Genomic DNA, 21,694 nt, shown 5'->3' with positions numbered 1-21,694 from the left:
CTTGCCGGCTTTCATCTTCCGCAAAGCTTTTACTACCTCTTCTCTGTTTACCAAATCATTTTCCCTAACCCTCTCACTTTGCACACCACCTCGACCCAAACACCCTATATCTGCCACTCTGTCATCAGACACATTTAACAAACCTTCAAAATACTCATTCCATCTCCTTCTCACATCACCACTACTTGTTATCACCTCCCCATTTACGCTCTTCACTGAAGTTCCCATTTGCTCCCTTGTCTTACGCACCCTATTTACCTCCTTCCAGAACATCTTTTTATTCTCCCTAAAATTTACTGATACTCTCTCACCCCAACTCTCATTTGCCCTTTTTTTCACCTCTTGCACCTTTCTCTTGACCTCCTGTCTCTTTCTTTTATACTTCTCCCACTCAATTGCATATACATATATATACATATATACACATATACATATTCATACATGCTGCCTTCATCCATTCATGCTGCCACCCCGTCATGCATGAAATGACACCCCCCTACCCCCCGCATGTTTACAGGGTAGCGCTAGGAAAAGACAACAAAGGCCACATTCGTTCACACTCATCTCTAGCTGTCATGTATAATGCAACGAAACCACAACTCCCTTTCCACATATAAGCCCCACAAAACTTTCCATGGTTTACCCTAGATGCTTCACATTCCCTGGTTCAATCCATTGACAGCAAGACGACCCCAGTATACCACAATGTTCCAATTCACTCTATTCCTTGAATGTCTTTCACACTCCTGTATGTTCAAGCCCCGATCGCTCTTAATCTTTTTCAAACCATCCTTCCACCTCCAATTTGGTCTCCCCCTTCTCCTCGTTCCCCCCAACTCTGACATATACATCCTCTTTGTCAATCTTTCCTCACTCATTCTCCCCATGTGACCAAACCATATCAAAACACCCTCTTCTGCTCACTCAACCACACTTTTTTTATTACCACACATATCTCTTACCCTTTCATTACTTACTCGATCAAACCACCTCACACCACATATTGTCCTCAAACATCTCATTTCCAGCACATTCACCCTCCTCCACACAACTCTACCTATAGCCCATGCCTCAAAACCATATAATATTGTTGAAACCACTATTCCTTCAAATATACCCATTTTTGCTCTCGGAGATAACATTCTCGCCTTCCCCACATTCTTCAACGCTCGCAGAACCTTCGGCCCCTCCCCCACCCTGTGACTAACTTCCGCCTCCATGGTTCCATCCGCTGCTAAATCCACTCCCAGATATCTAAAACACTTCACTTCCTCCAGTTTCTCTCCATTCAAACTTACCTCCTAATTTGCTTGTCCCTCAACCCTACTGAACCTAATAACCTTGCTCTTATTCACATTTAATCTCAGCTTTCTTCTTTTACACACTTTACCAAACTCATTCACCAGCTTCTGCATTTTCTCACCAAAATCAGCCACCAGCACTGTATCATCAGTGAACAACTGACTCACTTCCCAAGCCCTCTCATCACCAACAGACTGCATACTTGCCCCTCTTTCCACAACTCTTGCATTCACCTCCCTAACTTCCCCATCCATAAACAATTAAAGAAACATGGGGACATCACGCACCCTTGACGTAAACCGAAATTCACTGGGAACCAATCCCTTTCCTCTCTTCCTACTCGTACACATGCCTTACATCGATAAACACTTTTCACTGCTTCTAGCAACTTAACTCCGACACCATATACTCTTAACACCTTCGCAGAGCATCTCTATCAACTCTACCATATGCCTTCTCCAGATCCATGAATGCTACATACAAGTCCATTAGTTTTTCTAAGTATTTCTCACATGCATTCTTCAAAGCAAACACATGATCCACACATCCTCTACCACTTTTGAAACCACACTGCTCTTCCCTAATCTGATCCTCTGTACATGCCTTCACCCTCTCAATCAATACCCTCCCTTATAAGCTCAAGGGTAAAGGGGAAGAGTGGTTTGGGAATGTCTTGGGAGTTAAGTCAGGGGTTGGTGAGAGGACAAGAGCAAAGGAAGGAGTAGCACTACTGAAGCAGGAGTTGTGGGAGTAAGTGATAGAGTGTAAGAAAGTAAACTCTAGATAAATATGGGTAAAACTGAAAGTGGAAGGAGAGAGATGGGTGATTATTGGTGCCTATCCACCTGGTCATGAGATGAAAGATCATGAGTCAAGTGTTTTGAGAGCAGCTGTGTGCGCGTGTTAGCAGCTTTGATGCATGAGACCGGCTTATAGTGATGGATGATTAGAATGCAAAGGTGAGTAATGTGGCAGTTGAGGGAATAACTGGTGTACATGGGGTGTTCAGTGTTGTAAATGGAAATGGTGAAGAGCTTGTAGAGTTGTGTGCTGAAAAAGGGCTCGTGATTGGGAATACCTGATTTAAAAGGAGAGATATACATAAGTTTACGCGTTGGAAAGGATCACAATTTTGCATGTGATCAAGTATATTCTTAAGAGTCCACGGGGAACATGAAACACGATAATTTCCCTAGTGCACTTTCATGTAATAATCACCTCATCAGGGGAGACACAATAGAGAAATATAACAGTCAGTTGATATACAACAAAGAGACATAGCTAGATCGCCATCTCATTAACATGCGACTGTCCAAGACAATCGCATGAGAAAGGTGGGAGGTGGGCAGATCAGAAAGGGTAGTGAGTGGTGGGATGAAGAAGTAAGATTGTCAGTGAATGAGAAGAGATTGGCATTTGGACAATTTTTGCAGGGAAGTAGTGCAAATGACTGGGAGATGCATAAAAGAAAGCGGCAGGGGGTCAAGAGAAAAGTGCAAGGGGTGAAAAAGAGGACAAATGAGTTGGGATGAGAGAGTATCATTAAATTTTAGGGAGAGTAAAAAGACATTTTGGAAGGAGGTAAATAAAGTGCATAAGACAAGAGAACAAATGGGAACATCGGTGAAGGGGGCACATGGGGAGGTAAGAACAAGCAGTGGTGCATTGAGAAGATGGAGTAAGCATTTTGAAGGTTTGTTGAATGTGTTTGATGATAGAGTGGCAGATATTATTAAAAAAGAGGGTGCCTGTGTTGTTGATTGGTTGGTAAGGATATTCAATGTATGCATGGTTCATGAAGTGCCTGAGCATTGGCAGAATGCATGTACAGTGCCATTGCAAAAAGGCAAAGGGGAGAGTGTTCAAATTACAGAGGTATAAGTTTGTAGAGTATTCCTGGGAAATTATATGGGAGGGTATTGATTAAGATAGTAAAGGCATGTACAGAGCTTCAGATTGCAGAAGAGCAGCGTGGTTTGAGAAGTGGTAAAGGATGTGGCGATCAGGTATTTGCTTTGAAGAATGACTGTGAGAAATACTTAGAAAAAAAGATGGATTTGTATGTAGCATTTATGGATCTGGAGAAGGAATATGATAGGGTTGATACAGATGCTTTGTGGAAGGTATTAAGAGTAGATAGTGTGGGAGGTAAGTTGATAGAAAAAGTGAAAAGTTTTTACCAAGGATGTAAGGCATGTGTACAAGTAAGAAAACAGGAAAGCGATTGGTTCCCAGTGAATGTTGGTTTGCAGCAGGGGTGCCTGATGTCTCTATGGTTATTTAATTTGTTTATGGATGGTTGTTAGGGAGGTGAATGCAAGAATTTTGGAGAGAGGGGCAAGTATGCAGCCTGTTGTTGATGAGAGGGTTTGGGAAGTGTCATGAGTCAGTTGATGTTCGCTGACGATACAGTGCTGGTGGTTGATTCAGGTGAAAAACAGCAGAAGTTGGTGACTGAGTTTGGTAAAGTGTAAGAAAGGAGAAAGCTGAGAGAAAATGTGAATAAGAGAGCAAAGTAATTAGGTTCAGTAGGGTTGGGGGACAAGTTCATTGGGAGGTGAGTTTGAATGGAGAAAAACTGGAGGAAGTGAAGTGTTTTAGATTTCTGGGAGAGGACTTAGTAAAGGACGGAACCATGGAAGCAGATGTGAGTCATAGGGTGGGGGATGGGATGATGGTTCTGGAACCGTTGAAGAATGTGTGGAAGGCAAGAATGTCATCTCCGAGAGCAAAAATGGGTATGTTTGAAGGAATAGTGGTTCCAACAATGTTATATGGTTGCGAGGCATGATTTATAGATAGGGGTGTGCAGAGGAGGGTGGATGTACTGGAAATGAAATGTTTAAGGACAATATGTGGTCTGAGGTGGAATGATCAAGTAAGTAATGAAAGGGTTAGAGAGATGTGTCATAATAAAAAGAGTGTGGTTGAGAGAGCAGAAGAGGGTGTGCTGAAATGGTTGGACACATGGAGAGAATGAGTGATGAAAGACTGATAAAGAGGATATATGTGTCACAGGTGGAGGGAAGAAGGAGAAGCGGAAGATAAAACTGGAGGTGGATGGATGGAGTGAAAAAGATTTTGAGTGACTGGGGCCTGAACATACAGGATAATGAATAGTGTGCAACGAATAGAGTGAATTGGAACGATTTGGTATACTGAGGTCAACATGCTGTCAGTGGATTGAACCAGGGCATGTGAGGCATCTGGGGTAACACATGGAAAGGTTTGTGGGGCCTGGATAAGGAAAGGGAACAGTGGTTTCAGTGCATTACACATGACAGCTAGAGACTGAGTGTGAACAGATATGACCTTTCTTGTCTGTTCCTGGCGCTACCTCACTGGAGACAGAAATGGATGAAGGAAGCAAGTATGAATATGTACTTGTGTATATATGCATTTGTCTGTGTATGAATATGTATGTATATGTTGAAATGTATATATATAAGTGCATGTGTGAGTGTTTATGTGGATGGGGTGGGTTGGACCATTCCCCGTCTGTTTCCTTGCATTACCTCACTAATGCAGGAGACGGTGATTAAGTATAATAAATATAGAAGTATAAGATATAGAACAATATGTGGTGTGAGGTGGTTCGAGTAATGAAAGGGTAAGAGAGATGTGTGGAAACAAAAAGTGTAGTTGAGAGAGCAGAAGGTGTGTTGAAATGGATTGGACTTATGGAGAGAATGAGTGAGGAAAGATTGATAAAGAGGATATATGTGTCAGAGGTGGAGGGAAGAAGGAGAAGCGGGAGACCAAACTGGAGGTGGAAGGATAGAGTGAAAAAGATTTTGAGCGATTGGGGACTGAACATACAGGAGGGTGAGAGGCATGCAAGGAGTAGAGGGAATTGGAATGATGTGCTATACTGGGGTTGATGTGCTGCTAATGGACTGAACCAGGGCATATGAAGCATCTGGGGCCTGGATGTGGATAGAGAGCTGTGGTTTCGATGCATTACACACGACAGCTAGAGAGTGAGTGAACAAATGTGGCCTTTTTGTCTGTTTTCCTGGTGCTACCTCGCTGAAGCAGGGGGTGGCGATGCTGTTTTCTGTGGGGCAGGGTATCGACAGGAATGGAAGAAGGCAAGCAAGTATGAATATGTACATGTGTGTGTATGTAAATGTCTCTGTGTGTGTATGTATACGTATGTACAGGTTGATATGTATACGTATGTATATGTGCATACATGGGTGTTTTTTTTATATATGTGTGTACATGAGTGGATGCGCCATTCTTCGTCTTTTTCCTGGCACTACCTTGTTGACGCGGGAAATGGCAATCAAGTATATAGCCTGAACCAGGTACCTATTTTATCGACCAACCCTAAAGGGTGGATGAACAGCTGGGTTGATTATGGACCGACTGCCGTAACCAGGATTCACACCTATGCACTTGACCCTAGGCAGCCCGTGAATGTGTCACAGTCAGGAACGCACATACATGATCATAACCCACTTTCTCACATTTTCAGCTCACTACCTGAAGAATAACCACAGAAAACTGGCCTCCCTTATTTCTAATAAATTTGCTATATGCAAATTCACTAACAAACTTGATATTTTACACAAATATTCAATATGTATGAGGTGTCATAGCACTTGAACATCTTAGCATGAACATTGAGTGCTATGTGTATCATATTGTAAATATTATGATGAATCATAGAGAATTAACACCTGATGACAACCAGCATTCCTTTCTAACTGCAAACTTAGCTCCAGTTTTGGATTCATATCAGTCCCTTCCTAGATCAGCTGGTCAATGAGTGCAAAGTAACAATCTAGCCTCTAGCTGGTCCTGTTCTGGGATAACTTCTTGCTATTGGGTTGGAATAACAAGGTGGTATTAGGTAGTATTAACATCACTTTAACATTAAAGCAAACACCATTTGGGTGTGTATGGTGTGTCATGGCATTAACATAAGTATTTTCAGGAAGTCCTTGATTAAAGTAAATAAAGCATTCTTGGGATGTTACATGATGTTTACACGAAATTTTGACATACAAAACGAGATTTAATGAGCCTTAATTTTCACTACATGAATTGGTATATACTAAGTATATAGGTCAAGGATAGTAAAGAAGTAATTCAGGAAAAAGAAAGAAGAGAATATTAATGGGCTCATTCCACTTAAAGAGAAACAGAAGATACTGATGATACACAATAAAGTTATGTAATCCTATGATAACAGATATGATGGTAGCAGGGAGGACTATGAAAATAAGGGAAAATGTGGAGTAATTAATGTAGACGCTGGTGAAACCCAAGAGAATGTATGAAGGCCACACCAAACTTCCCCTAGCAGTCTACATATACCTGAGATTGTTATGGATGCATTTTTACAGTTTTTGTTTACTGTTGTGTGTTTACACCCTGATTTTATGTACCTTGTGTTTGCTCCATTCTATCAGATACAACCACTTATGGCAAACAATCCTTCCCACAAAGGAGGAAAAAGATGACAACAATACACGTATAAATTTAAACTATACAGTAGAATAGAGTATTATTGTACATTTCTTAGGTTCTATCAATTCAAGACATGTTTCACCATCTTTTATGTTAATTAACCCTGTATGTTCCCTGATCTTCAGAGCCCTTCCCACTAGCATTTCAACCATAATTGCAAAATCACTTATTATCAACATATCACACCAGTGCTCTTATGAATAATCTCTGCTGAGTGTTAGGAGTCCATTTACACCTTCTTCTTCCACTTGCAGAAGTTATTTATGTAGCACCTTTAAACTATATAATTTTTTGTAAATTCTCATAATCATTAAAATAGAACAATCATAGACTTCACAGGCTCTGATGATGAAATGACAAACCTAATGATGTCTGTTTCCATATTCCTTTTGATCCAAAACTGCAAGTTGAGAGAACCTAAGAAGACTTACCGTTCTTCTCTTTGTGATGCCACTCTTAGATTCTCCTGTTGGTTGTACTCCATAAGACGCTGATGTTCTAGCTCTTCATCTGCAGCTTTCTTCATAGCCAGTTCTGATGTATCAGATGTTCTTTGGATCTCCTCTGTGAGGTGTCGTCTGGCAGAATAAAGACCTCTAAAAACTTATAAAATCTTTACTTTTTATTTCTATTTACACAAGTTTGATCAAGAGCATACATCCTCTCTCTCACATGTCCCCATCTTTCATCCTGAGAAATGAAGTATACAAAGTTTACCTATTTATCTAGATCTCTAACATTTGTTCCCCCCAGAAACTCCCTCAAAGGGGTGGCCACGGCAAAAGAGTCTCCATAACTGGTGAACTCCAGAGCCACTCTTTAGCCTTTAGTGCTTCATCCTTAACAGGTCACTAGCAGACTGCAACCCTAGCACAGTGTTTTCAAATGTGCCTACCAACTACTTCTACCAACTGTGTCTAATTTATGTCTACTGAATTGTCATAATACCTCTTGATTACTCACAATGCACATCATACTGAGTTTTACAATGCACATTATAGTGAGCTGTCAGATGAAATTCATGTCTTTAGTCACAGTTTCATCCTCTTACATAAAATGAATCCACTGTAAAAAGTCAACAATGATTTGATAGGTGTCATCTGTAATAATCAAGTCTTCAACAATTCACTCACTGAATTAATTCATCTCTCTCTTTGTCTACCACCTTAATCCTTTTACTTAAACATACTATCAAAGACCTTCTTTGCTAAAAATATCATAAGTTTTGTTCTATATGGCTACAGCATCAAAAGGGGATTCAATCTATATGCCTCAACCCTTCTGCTGCATCTGATTCCATACAAAGTGGAATCTTCTCTTTCTGTTCGTTACTGCCAATGCATATACATTCAAAACTGCTTAAAATTCTTGAACAGGCCATCTCTACCTCAAGGTAAAATATATGGGCATTAATGCTTCTAGTGGCATCCAATGCATTGTTACCAGATAAAACAGTCTAAATTATTTCCATCCACTAATTAGTATATGTATTTTCTTATTCTGTATTTGTGCTGTATAGGAAGGGAGTTTTACACTCATGGCACCCCATCTCTTCAATATTCTCTATTGTACAACTTTTTGAACTGTTTGCTGTCTGCATTTACCACAGCCTTGTTCTATTTGATCCAATCATCCAGCAATCTCATGTCATAAAAGTATTTCTTTACATCTTTTCCAACACGTTTCTAGCTTAACTTTATCCCTATATCTTTCAAAGAACTGTCCAATGTCTACATCATTTGGAGATGTGTCCTCATGTAAAAATTGGTTTGACACTAAGAAGACAATAGAAATTAGCAATGAAAACAATTAGCAATCAAATTTGTTTGTAACAAACACGTCCCAAAATACCACATCTTACTATTTATGCCTGAGCTTACTCCTGGAGTACCTAATATGCCTGACAGGCACAAACAATGTTCCACCCAGTTGAAAAGTTTATCATTTTACTTACACAATTATGATCTAGATGATCATGATGACAAACTGAGAGAGGTGTATTTTCAGAATTTCTGGCAACATCCAGCACGCAGTGCTCCTTGGATATTAGATCTGTCATAGTGAAGGGTTTAATAAACAAAAGTCTTCAAACAACATACCTTTTACACATCTTCATTTATAACTTTATTCTTCTTACTCCTTGTACATTATGGAGGATATTTACTTATGCTAATATCATCTTTTACCCATTACTTTGCTACCTAAAACACTTAAGTTTCACATCTACATATAAAAGCTGGGACAAATACTTCATCATTTCTGTAAACTTTACACAACTCTTCCCATTCACTAAAGACCTTAGTGTATCTCCTACCTATTTCCCTTGCAAGATTCTATTCTTAGCAATAGCTTTTCCACTATCTAGATAGGTAAGACTCCTTGATTAGTTCTGATTTTCTTCTCCATTCAAATTAACATCACATGAAGGCAAGTCATCTTGAAAAGTCACAACTTTAATCTCACTCTTATTCATTCAACAACCTAATCCTCTAAATATCATTAAGTTACATTCAAACCTTCAAAATGTGTCTGATGACAGAGTGGCAGATATAGGGTGTTTGGGTCGAGGTGGTGTGCAAAGTGAGAGGGTTAGGGAAAATGATTTGGTAAACAGAGAAGAGGTAGTAAAAGCTTTGCGGAAGATGAAAGCCGGCAAGGCAGCAGGTTTGGATGGTATTGCAGTGGAATTTATTAAAAAAGGGGGTGACTGTATTGTTGACTGGTTGGTAAGGTTATTTAATGTATGTATGACTCATGGTGAGGTGCCTGAGGATTGGCGGAATGCGTGCATAGTGCCATTGTACAAAGGCAAAGGGGATAAGAGTGAGTGCTCAAATTACAGAGGTATAAGTTTGTTGAGTATTCCTGGTAAATTATATGGGAGGGTATTGATTGAGAGGGTGAAGGCAGGTACAGAGCATCAGATTGGGGAAGAGCAGTGTGGTTTCAGAAGTGGTAGAGGATGTGTGGATCAGGTGTTTGCTTTGAAGAATGTATGTGAGAAATACTTAGAAAAGCAAATGGATTTGTATGTAGCATTTATGGATCTGGAGAAGGCATATGATAGAGTTGATAGAGATGCTCTGTGGAAGGTATTAAGAATATATGGTGTGGGAGGCAAGTTGTTAGAAGCAGTGAAAAGTTTTTATCGAGGATGTAAGGCATGTGTACGTGTAGGAAGAGAGGAAAGTGATTGGTTCTCAGTGAATGTAGGTTTGCGGCAGGGGTGTGTGATGTCTCCATGGTTGTTTAATTTGTTTATGGATGGGGTTGTTAGGGAGGTAAATGCAAGAGTCTTGGAAAGAGGGGCAAGTATGAAGTCTGTTGGGGATGAGAGAGCTTGGGAAGTGAGTCAGTTGTTGTTCGCTGATGATACAGCGCTGGTGGCGGATTCATGTGAGAAACTGCAGAAGCTGGTGATGGAGTTTGGTAAAGTGTGTGGAAGAAGAAAGTTAAGAGTAAATGTGAATAAGAGCAAGGTTATTAGGTACAGTAGGGTTGAGGGTCAAGTCAATTGGGAGGTGAGTTTGAATGGAGAAAAACTGGAGGAAGTGAAGTGTTTTAGATATCTGGGAGTGGATCTGTCAGCGGATGGAACCATGGAAGCGGAAGTGGATCATAGGGTGGGGGAGGGGGCGAAAATTTTGGGAGCCTTGAAGAATGTGTGGAAGTCGAGAACATTATCTCGGAAAGCAAAAATGGGTATGTTTGAAGGAATAGTGGTTCCAACAATGTTGTATGGTTGCGAGGCGTGGGCTATGGATAGAGTTGTGCGCAGGAGGATGGAGGTGCTGGAAATGAGATGTTTGAGGACAATGTGTGGTGTGAGGTGGTTTGATCGAGTAAGTAACGTAAGGGTAAGAGAGATGTGTGGAAATAAAAAGAGCGTGGTTGGGAGAGCAGAAGAGGGTGTTTTGAAATGGTTTGGGCACATGGAGAGAATGAGTGAGGAAAGATTGACCAAGAGGATATATGTGTCGGAGGTGGAGGGAACGAGGAGAAGAGGGAGACCAAATTTTAGGTGGAAAGATGGAGTGAAAAGGATTTTGTGTGATCGGGGCCTGAACATGCAGGAGGGTGAAAGGAGGGCAAGGAATAGAGTGAATTGGAGCGATGTGGTATACTGGGGTTAACGTGCTGTCAGTGGATTGAATCAAGGCATGTGAAGCGTCCGGGGTAAACCATGGAAAGCTGTGTAGGTATGTATATTTGCGTGTGTAGACGTGTGTATGTACATGTGTATGGGGGGGTTGGGCCATTTCTTTCGTCTGTTTCCTTGCGCTACCTCGCAACCGCGGGAGACAGCGACGAGGTATAAAAAAAAAAAAAAATCATTAAGTTAACTTACATGTCTACTAAGCTCTCCTAAGATTCAGTTACCATAATGGATGATTTGATGATGGTGTGGCAAGGTAGGAAGGACACGTGGAGATGGACTGCTGTTACTAATTTTCTTATGGCATTTGAACTCATATATTCAAGGAATGATGTACCAGAAATGCTAGTTTTCAAGACTGAAATCCTAAGCTACCAGATGCAAAGCCACAAGAAACAGCATTGTAGTTAAGAAAACCACAAAATGATACTCTGATAGACTTCTGCATTAAAGAGAATCACTTGAATTGTGTAACAAGTTCTCTGTCAGAAAATAACGAAAAAAAAGCCAGAAAAATTATACTAGATATACTTATCACAAATAATGTGGACTTGATATGCATAAAACTGTTAAGACTTTATTGATTTCATCAATGCACCATTGCTTGTATAAAAAAGGATATGAAGTTTAAGATAAGTCTTTGAAAATAATGCAATACAGGTTGAACCTCTCTAATCTGGCGCTCTGTGGTCCAGCAACTCCCATGGTCCGGCACATTTTGACTCTGCTTCCATTAGTTTGTAAATCTGCCACCAGGATGGTGCTGTCAGCAAGTTAGCAGCGCTATGGCGCCAAAATCATTAACAATGTAGCTGAGCTAATTAACAATCCTGTTAATTTTTTTATAATCAGCTGTATTTTAGCCCATCAGGATGTCATCCATGAGACCAACAGGTGTAGATGGAGCTAGTGCTAATAAGCATAAGCATAAATCATTAGCTATGCTTGAAAAAAGTGGAATTAACTGAGAAAATTAGATAAAGGAACTTCTGTAAAGACTTTGTGTGCATACTACGAAAGCAGATCATCAAATGTGTATGACTTAAAGAAACAAAAAGAGGAGATCTTTAAGCTTTTTGCAGAAAATGAAAGCCAGAAAGTTAAAAGTTTTGGAAAACTTTGAAGATGCAAGGAGTACAGAATTAAGACAGGGCACTTAAAAAGAGGTTCAAGCTCTGATGTAATGAAGGTGTAAGTATTTCTGGGGAGATGCTTAGCAAGCAGGCCAAAGTTTTTCACAGAAAACTAAAGCTAGACTATGACTGTGAATATTTGCAAGGATAGTTACATAGGTTTAAATGGAGACATGGAATTTCAGTAAATAGTGTTTGCAGTGAAAAGTGTAGTGCTGACATGGAAGCCATGAAAAAGTTTGTGGATGAATTCGCACAATTAGTGGCAGCAGAAAACTTAGCCCCAAAACAAGTGTATAATGCTGACAACTCTACCCTGTATTGCAGTTGTATGCCACAAAAAACCCTTGCCTAAGACACTGAGGAGTCTCCATCTGAGGTAAGGATTCAAAAGACAGGGTAACAATTCTTGGCTGCAGGAACACAAAACCAAACTGATGGTAATTGGTAAGAGTGTTCACCCAAGGGCCTATAAAGGGTTGAAAATTCTTTCACTTATCTACCGTGGTACTAAGAAATGGATAACAACTAAACCTTTTCTTAAATGGTTTGAAAATTACTTTGTGCATGAAGCAAGAGCACACTGTAACTCTGTTGGCCTCGATCCAAAGTGTAAAATATCTTTTTATTTTAGATAATTGTTTGGCACACCCCAAAGCAGAGCTTTTAATAAAAGGAAATGTTTTTGGTCTATACCTCCCTCCTAACTGCACCTCTCTGATTCAGCCCTGTGACCAAGGCATATTAAGTTCATTGAAATCTAAATACAGATCGGAGTTCATGCATAATTTCCTTGTCACACTGAATATTCGGAAACTTCCAGCTGATTTTATGAAGGAATCTATCTTGAAGGATATGATGGGGTCGCTAGCTTCTGCCTGGAATAAAGTCAAGAAAAGTACATTGCAAGGGAGCTGGCACAAACTGTGGCCAAGCTTAATGTTTCAGGACAAGGAAAGGAATGAACCTGATTTCTCTGGATCTAGAGTTTCTTGTGAAAAGATACTTATCCAAGAATTGGTCAAGTATGCTAGGAGTACGACTAAACAAAAGTGTCTTGCAATAACCAATGAGACTACAATGGAAAACCTAGAGGAATGAATGAACACTGATATTGATGAACATGTTATTTATCAACCAAATGATCAAGAAATCATGGAGATGGTTCAGCAAGGTGAGAAAAACAAGATCATCATGAAGAATGTGCAGAGGAAAATGAGGAAGTGGAAGAAAGAATTTCTGTAGATAAATGTATCCAGATGATGAAAGATTCAATTGCAAGACTGTAGCAAAGGGACTTTACGACAGAATAGTAAGTTATATCTTTATATGATTCAAAGAAAAGTAATTAAGGAACAGCCAAAGTACCAGAATCAAGCTACAGTGGAACAGTGGTTGAAGAAGGTCATTAATAACACTGCCAAGGATCATTCCAGCATAGAAAATCCACTTCCTTGCACTTCCTCTGCCCCTGATGAGCAAGCATCTGCTGACCATGAAGATCCTGCTGACCCTGATGCAGTATTTCTGATGTAATCTGAAGTAACAATAAGAACCTCCCTTGGGAGCATTAATGGTAGGTTGTATTACAGGTACACCACCGATTTTCCAGCACTCTTGGTTCCAAAGCCTTGCTGGATTAACCATTTTGACGGACCACCCGTGGTCACGTAATAATAATTCATCAACACACCTCTAACCCACTAATCATACATCTCCCATGTGTCTAAAGTATACCATGAACTGCTAGAAATTCAAATTAAACAGATATTAAATGTTTGAGCACCCTAAGATGGTAAGTCTGTCCTTAGACTGTTTGAATCCTGTGAGGTCTTCTTTGTCTTCTGTTGTTAGTGTTTTCCTAGGTGCGCATCACCAGAATAATGCAGTTTTGTCTGCATTATACACTTGCTCAGGACTGAGGTGCTCATCAGCTTCGCGTTTCGAGAATTCGTCCACATACTCGGCAGCTCCTTTGTGATATGCAAACCGCTTTTCTCCGCACACTCTATTCATGGAAATTCCATGATGCTTCTTGAATCTTTGAAGCCATCCTCACTATAGTCATGCTCATGTTGTAATCTAAGTTCTTTATGGAACAAGTTAGCCTGGTCCATTATCATGCTACCTGACAAGTCCACTCCATCACTCCGGAGGCTGTGCACACATTCCATCATCACTCAATCTTGCTCAGTACTTTTACCATTTTTCAAAGTTTTTCTAATCGTCATTTGCTTCTTGGAATCACTGCCTGCATAGACTTACAATATTTTCTCCCTTTGCTTCTTTATATCATAAACAGTTGATGAACCAATACTGTAGATGTCACACAACTTACACACCGTAACACCACGGTCCATTTTTCAAAAGTCCTACTTTATCTTGGATTGATATGGACTGGTGTTTACGTTTGACACCACAACTGACACTCTCATATCTTTTAGAAGCCATAGCTAGGTTAAGTCAAAGCAAAACAAGCTAAGAATCTCACGGAATTGCGGTATCACCACCAACAAGTACAGTGTAAAGAATGTAAATAAGCACGCCTTACACACAATGCCATCTAAGGCCACCCAGTAAACTAGTCTGGGGGCCACAGTAATTTCAAGTTCCGTCACATAATTTCGTCTGGACTAAAGGAGGTGCTGAACCATCCGCTGCCAGAAATTCAGAGGCATACCTGTATTTCATGTTTTAAGCTTTGTTCTACCTTTGATAAAACTGCACTATGTATGTGGAATGAGCTGGCAACACTAAGAGTCAGGCATATGTTTACACGGGGTTCCCTTAGGAGTGAATTTCTGTTTTCTGCCATTTTCTGTGGTCCAGCAATGGCCAGGTCCAAAGGTTGCCAGATTACAGAGGTTCAACCTGTACTACTGTTTCTTTACATTTTTTCTCTGTACATGGAAATGATGAAACTAGTCTCTGTTTTTATCTATGTACCACAGGTCTATTTTACTATGTTCACACCTTTATAGCATAAAATACGAAATTCCACATGAAATTACCCAGTAGGGATGAAAATTTAAGTTTTTTGAATAATCTATCTATGTTTTTCATGTATGATCACTATAGTATATATGCTTACATGATTAGTTTGCTTTGAAAAATGTATGTGAGAAATACTTAGAAAAGCAAATGGATTTGTATGTAGCATTTATGGATCTGGAGAAGGCATATGATAGAGTTGATAGAGATGCTCTGTGGAAGGTATTAAGAATATATGGTGTGGGAGGAAAGTTGTTAGAAGCAGTGAAAAGTTTTTATCGAGGATGTAAGGCATGTGTACGTGTAGGAAGAGAGGAAAGTGATTGGTTCTCAGTGAATGTAGGTTTGCGGCAGGGGTGTGTGATGTCTCCATGGTTGTTTAATTTGTTTATGGATGGGGTTGTTAGGGAGGTAAATGCAAGAGTTTTGGAAAGAGGGGCAAGTATGAAGTCTGTTGGGGATGAGAGAGCTTGGGAAGTGAGTCAGTTGTTGTTCGCTGATGACACAGCGCTGGTGGCTGATTCATGTGAGAAACTGCAGAAGCTGGTGACTGAGTTTGGTAAAGTGTGTGGAAGAAGAAAGTTAAGAGTAAATGTGAATAAGAGCAAGGTTATTAGGTACAGTAGGGTTGAGGGTCAAGTCAATTGGGAGGTGAGTTTGAATGGAGAAAAACTGGAGGAAGTGAAGTGTTTTAGATATCTAGGAGTGGATCTGGCAGCGGATGGAATCATGGAAGCGGAAGTGGATCATAGGGTGGGGGAGGGGGCGAAAATTCTGGGGGCCTTGAAGAATGTGTGGAAGTCGAGAACATTGTCTCGGAAAGCAAAAATGGGTATGTTTGAAGGAATAGTGGTTCCAACAATGTTGTATGGTTGCGAGGCGTGGGCTATGGATAGAGTTGTGAGCAGGAGGATGGATGTGCTGGAAATGAGATGTTTGAGGACAATGTGTGGTGTGAGGTGGTTTGATCGAGTGAGTAACATGAGGGTAAGAGAGATGTGTGGAAATAAAAAGAGCGTGGTTGAGAGAGCAGAAGAGGGTGTTTTGAAGTGGTTTGGGCACATGGAGAGGATGAGTGAGGAAAGATTGACCAAGAGGATATATGTGTTGCTTAACCTTATCAAACAAGGAATAGTCTAGAAAGCAATGAACTATAAAATTTCTTAACCCATTCAAAAATAAAAAACTTATCTAGTACATCTATCTAGCTCTGTGGAAGGTATTAAGAATATATGGTGTGGGAGGCAAGTTGTTAGAAGCAGTGAAAAGTTTTTATCGAGGATGTAAGGCATGTGTACGTGTAGGAAGAGAGGAAAGTGATTGGTTCTCAGTGAATGTAGGTTTGCGGCAGGGGTGTGTGATGTCTCCATGGTTGTTTAATTTGTTTATGGATGGGGTTGTTAGGGAGGTAAATGCAAGAGTCCTGGAAAGAGGGGCAAGTATGAAGTCTGTTGGGGATGAGAGAGCTTGGGAAGTGAGTCAGTTGTTGTTCGCTGATGATACAGCGCTGGTGGCTGATTCATGTGAGAAACTGCAGAAGCTGGTGACTGAGTTTGGTAAAGTGTGTGGAAGAAGAAAGTTAAGAGTAAATGTGAATAAGAGCAAGGTTATTAGGTACAGTAGGGGTGAGGGTCAAGTCAATTGGGAGGTGAGTTTGAATGGAGAAAAACTGGAGGAAGTGAAGTGTTTTAGATATCTGGGAGTGGATCTGTCAGCGGATGGAACCATGGAAGCGGAAGTGGATCATAGGGTGGGGGAGGGGGCGAAAATTTTGGGAGCCTTGAAAATGTGTGGAAGTCGAGAACATTATCTCGGAAAGCAAAAATGGGTATGTTTGAAGGAATAGTGGTTCCAACAATGTTGTATGGTTGCGAGGCGTGGGCTATGGATAGAGATGTGCGCAGGAGGATGGATGTGCTGGAAATGAGATGTTTGAGGAAAATGTGTGGTGTGAGGTGGTTTGATCGAGTAAGTAACGTAAGGGTAAGAGAGATGTGTGGAAATAAAAAGAGCGTGGTTGAGAGAGCAGAAGAGGGTGTTTTGAAATGGTTTGGGCACATGGAGAGAATGAGTGAGGAAAGATTGACCAAGAGGATATATGTGTCGGAGGTGGAGGGAACGAGGAGAAGAGGGAGACCAAATTGGAGGTGGAAAGATGGAGTGAAAAAGATTTTGTGTGATCGGGGCCTGAACATGCAGGAGGGTGAAAGTACATTTTTGAATGTATCAGTATCAACACTAAAACCCAGTCCTCTATCAGCACTGAATAAAATTTTGATGTCAGTACGCCACTAACCTCAATCATCATTCTCTCATACAACTTACCAAGTACACTCAACAAACTTACAGCTCTGTTGTTCAGACAATTACTTTTATCCCCCTTGCCTTTACATACATGCATCTTTAAGCCAATCTTCAGGCTCCTCACCTTGTATCGAAAATCCTAAGTAGCCAATCACCAACATTAACAGCTGCTTTCTTGAGAAATATAAATGTAATCCCATCCACTACAGCCACCCTGAAGAGGCATTCACCACCTCTTCTCTATTCACCAAACCATTTCCTATCAACTTCTTACTTTGCATCCCTCTACATTCCAAACATACCACATCTTCAACCTTATCATCTAACACATTCAATAATCCTTCAAAATAATCATTCTATTCCTCCTTCACCTCTTTTTCATGTGTTATCACTTTCCTTTCATTACCTTCATTGATGCTTCCATTTGTTGTCTTGTTCTCATCATACTATTCATCTCATTCCAAAATCATTTTCTGATTCTCCCTGAATTTTGCCAATGCTCTCTCAGCTGAATTCTTATTTGCCCTTTATTTCAGCCCCATTCACCTTCCTCTTGCCTCTTCATGGCGTGCATCTTCCAATCACTAGCACTTGCATGCAGGTACCCTCTAACATATCAATTCTTCCTTCACAACCAACTTACTTTCCTCATCCTACCACTCACTAACTGTTCTCACATGCCCACATCCCACCTTCTGCACACCACACATTTCTCTTGCACATACAAGTACTGCTTCCCTTAAAACATTCTATTCCTCGTTGATCCTTCAATTGTTGTCTTGTTCTCATCATACTATTCACCTCATTCCAAAATTATTTTCTGATTCTCCCTGAATTTTGCTAATGCTCTCTCAGCTGAATTCTTATTTGCCCTTTATTTCAGCCCATGCACCTTCCTCTTGACCTCCTGCCTCTTCATGATGTACATCTTCCAATCACTAGCACTCCTTGCCTACAGGTACCCTCTAACACATCAATTTTCCCTTAACAAACAACTTATTTTCCTCATCCTACCACTCACTAACTTTCTCACTTGCCAACATCCCACATTATGCACACCATACATTTCTCTTGCACATACAAGTACTGCTTCCCTTAAAATATTCTATTCCTTGTCCACTCCCCTAGTTGCTCCTACTCTCAACTTTTGCCATTCTTCACCCAATCTCTCCTGGAATCTCTTTACAAAAGCCTTTTTTAAAGTTCAATCTTTTTCAGCATTCTCTTCATATCATTTGTTCTTTCCCTAAAGCCTCTACAAACTTTCAACCTTACCTCCACTAATGAAAAATAGACATTCCACCAACTTCCCCTCTCAACACATTTACATCCAAAAGTCTCTTTTAACATGCCAACCAGTTACTGATGTTTGCTTACCATCAACCATTCTACACACACACACACACACACACACACACACACACACACACACACACACACACACACACACATTACAAACACTGCTTCAACATATCACATAATCCTTCATATTCATGAAGCAACTTCCATACTGAAAACAATAAACACTTACTCCAATACTGCCCTATATCTTTTATACTTCATTTATCTATTTATTATACTTTGTCACTATCTCCCGCATTAGCGAGGTAGCACAAGGAAACAGACGAAAGAATGGCCCAACCCACCTACATACACATGTATGTACATACACGTCCACACACGCACATATGCATACCCATACATTTCAACGTATACATACATATACATATATACACATGTACATAATTCATATTTGCTGCCTTTATTCATTCCCATCGCCACCCTGCCATACATGAAATGGCAACCACCTCCCCCCGCATGCACGCGAGGTAGCGCTAGGAAAAGACAGCAAAGGCCACATTCGTTCACATTCAGTCTCTAGCTGTCACGTATGATGCACCAAAACCACGGCTCCCTTTCCACATCCAGGCCCCACAAAACTGTCCATGGTTTACCCCAGACGCTTCACATGCCCTGGTTCAATCCATTGACAGCACGTTGACCCCGGTATACCACATCGTTCTAATTCACTCTATTCCTTGCACACCTTTCATCCTCCTGCCTATTCAGGCCCCGATCGCTCAAAATCTTTTTCACTCCATCTTTCCACCTCCAATTTGGTCTCCCACTTCTCGTTCCCTCCACCTCTGACACATATATCCTCTTTGTCAATCTTTCCTCACTCATTCTCTCCATGTGACCAAACCATTTCAATAAACCCTCCTCAGCTCTCTCAACCACACTGCCCTATATTTACCTTATAGACAATTATACACACAGACACAGCACCACCTTGATCTATGGTCCCACTCAGTGCACATGGATGGCTTCCTGAGTTCTACATGAGCTCAAAAAAAGGGATTCCTGGGGAACAACAGCAAGGTATCATAAATGAATATATTAAATTTTATCATCCTTAACTACTTTTCCCCCTTTACAAAAAAGCATTACATCCTATCTCTTCCTATTATGTATAATTCACCAAAACCACATACACACCAATTGTGAAGATATGTGCATATATGCTACATAAACCTCACAAAACACCATTCAAGATGTTACTGGAGAGAAGCAAAACACCAAGGGAATGGAAAAGGGCAGAAGTCATACCTAACTACAAGAAAGGAGTCCAGGAGCTGGCACTGCACTACAAACCAGTCTCACTGGTCTGTGAGGTTCTAGAAAAGATACTTTAAAAACAAATAGATGACTTTCCACAATGAAAAAATCATCTTATTGGGAGATGGCATGTTTTTGGGAAGAGATCATGTGTGAAAAACTTCTTAGATATCTCCTAGAGATAGGGCTCTGTCTTAGATAAAAGGGAAAGCCAGGTTGATTATCTGCATTTGGACAGCAAGGAATTACTTGACACTACTGGACTGAAGGCAGATTAAAAAGCTGGATTGCCAGGCAGGAATAAACAAAGAATCTCTTTCAATAGAAAGATCATCTCAGTCTGAGACCATTACTTGCCTGAAGGTATGGAATTATACCTAAATATGGTTGTGGATGATGAAAAGGTAATAAGGGAACTGGAAAGTAAGGAGGACTGCATCAGCTCACAAGGGAACCTAAGCAGACTCCAAAGTTAATCTGATACATGGACGACAAAATTCAACTAGAGCAAATATACAGTAATGAGTGTGGGAGGGAGTGGAAGAGTGTCATATGATTATTATCTAGCAGGAAACAAACTTCAGGATTCTGTGTGTGAGAAGAACTTTGAAGTTGGTGTCATCCTTAACCTTTCACCATTCTCATATTAGGAGAACAATTAAGGAGAAAAACTATCCACAGCAAATATCAGAATGGCTTTCAAACATATGAATATGGAAATATTCAGCAAGTCATTCATATCCCACATAAGGCTAAAGCTCAGTTATTCTCTTCAAGTTTGATAACTACACTAAAAGAATCACATTGAGCTACCAAAGAAAGTCCATAAGAGGACAGCAAAGATGGTACCAGAATCATGAGAAATGAATTGCAGGGAAAGGCCAAAAGCCTTAAATTTGCACACCTTGGAAGACAGAAGAGTGAAGGCTGATCTTATCAAAACTTTTAAGTTTTTAAACCAGAGTGATGACATAAACAGAGAAAAGTTCTTTGAAAGATGGAGGGATACAGCATGAAATTAAGCAAGCAACTTGTTAAAAAAGATATAAGTACCATAAGAGTGGTGGATGAACGTAATGAAATTACTCCAGACATAATAAATTCAGGAAACGTACAAGAATTTAATAAGTTGTATGCTAAAGAGTGTTCAAGAGATGGGGCTCCATGCGTGTAAAACTCCCTCCCCCTACAGTACAAACAGGCATTTACAATGACACAAATACATATGCCACTGAAAGCCGCACAGTTAGCAGCACAGCAGCTGTTGTCAAGTTTCCCTTCTCCGATCATCACTCCCTTTCCTTTCTGCCTTACATATTCATGGGCTGCTCTCCAACACTTTGCAACAAATAACTCACATGATTCTTTATCCTTAAACACAATTTTCCTTTATCCCTGGGGATAAGGGAGTTAGAAAGTTGCCTACATATTTCCTGCATTTCAGAAGAGGTGGCTGAAGGGAAGGCAGGAGCAGAGAAGCTGGACCCTTTCCATTTTGTATTGGCACCTTCCAAAGGAATAAGGAAAGGAAATAGCTAAGCAAAGATTGCTACTTGATGACCCAAGATAAGGTGTCTAAATATTCTTGGATGTAACCAATATGAGAAGAGGGAGAAATAGGTGCTATGTATGAGGAAAGGCACCTGATGAAGGACCAGTGGGACTGTATTACACAGTGTATGTGCAGATATGGCTGTGTCACCCTTTGGAT

General features: G+C 40.4%; 1 protein-coding gene across 4 annotated transcripts in view; it reads right to left on the bottom strand.

Annotated features, from left to right (window-relative positions):
- mRpS26 (mitochondrial ribosomal protein S26) overlaps nucleotides 1-21,694 on the bottom strand; it is an 87,928-nt gene that overhangs the window by 49,430 nt on the left and 16,804 nt on the right. For 2 of the 4 annotated variants that reach the window (XM_071662756.1, XM_071662753.1), the window contains one exon: nucleotides 7,212-7,376. In XM_071662756.1, the coding sequence (XP_071518857.1) occupies nucleotides 7,212-7,376 (165 nt within the window). The remainder of the gene's footprint in view (nucleotides 1-7,211; nucleotides 7,377-21,694) is intronic. The other 2 variants (XM_071662757.1, XM_071662754.1) reach the window with 1 other exon arrangement.

Source organism: Panulirus ornatus, chromosome 6 (genome assembly GCF_036320965.1).
Source record: "Panulirus ornatus isolate Po-2019 chromosome 6, ASM3632096v1, whole genome shotgun sequence".
NCBI lineage: Eukaryota > Metazoa > Arthropoda > Malacostraca > Decapoda > Palinuridae > Panulirus > Panulirus ornatus.
This window is presented reverse-complemented; position numbering and strand designations above follow the sequence as displayed.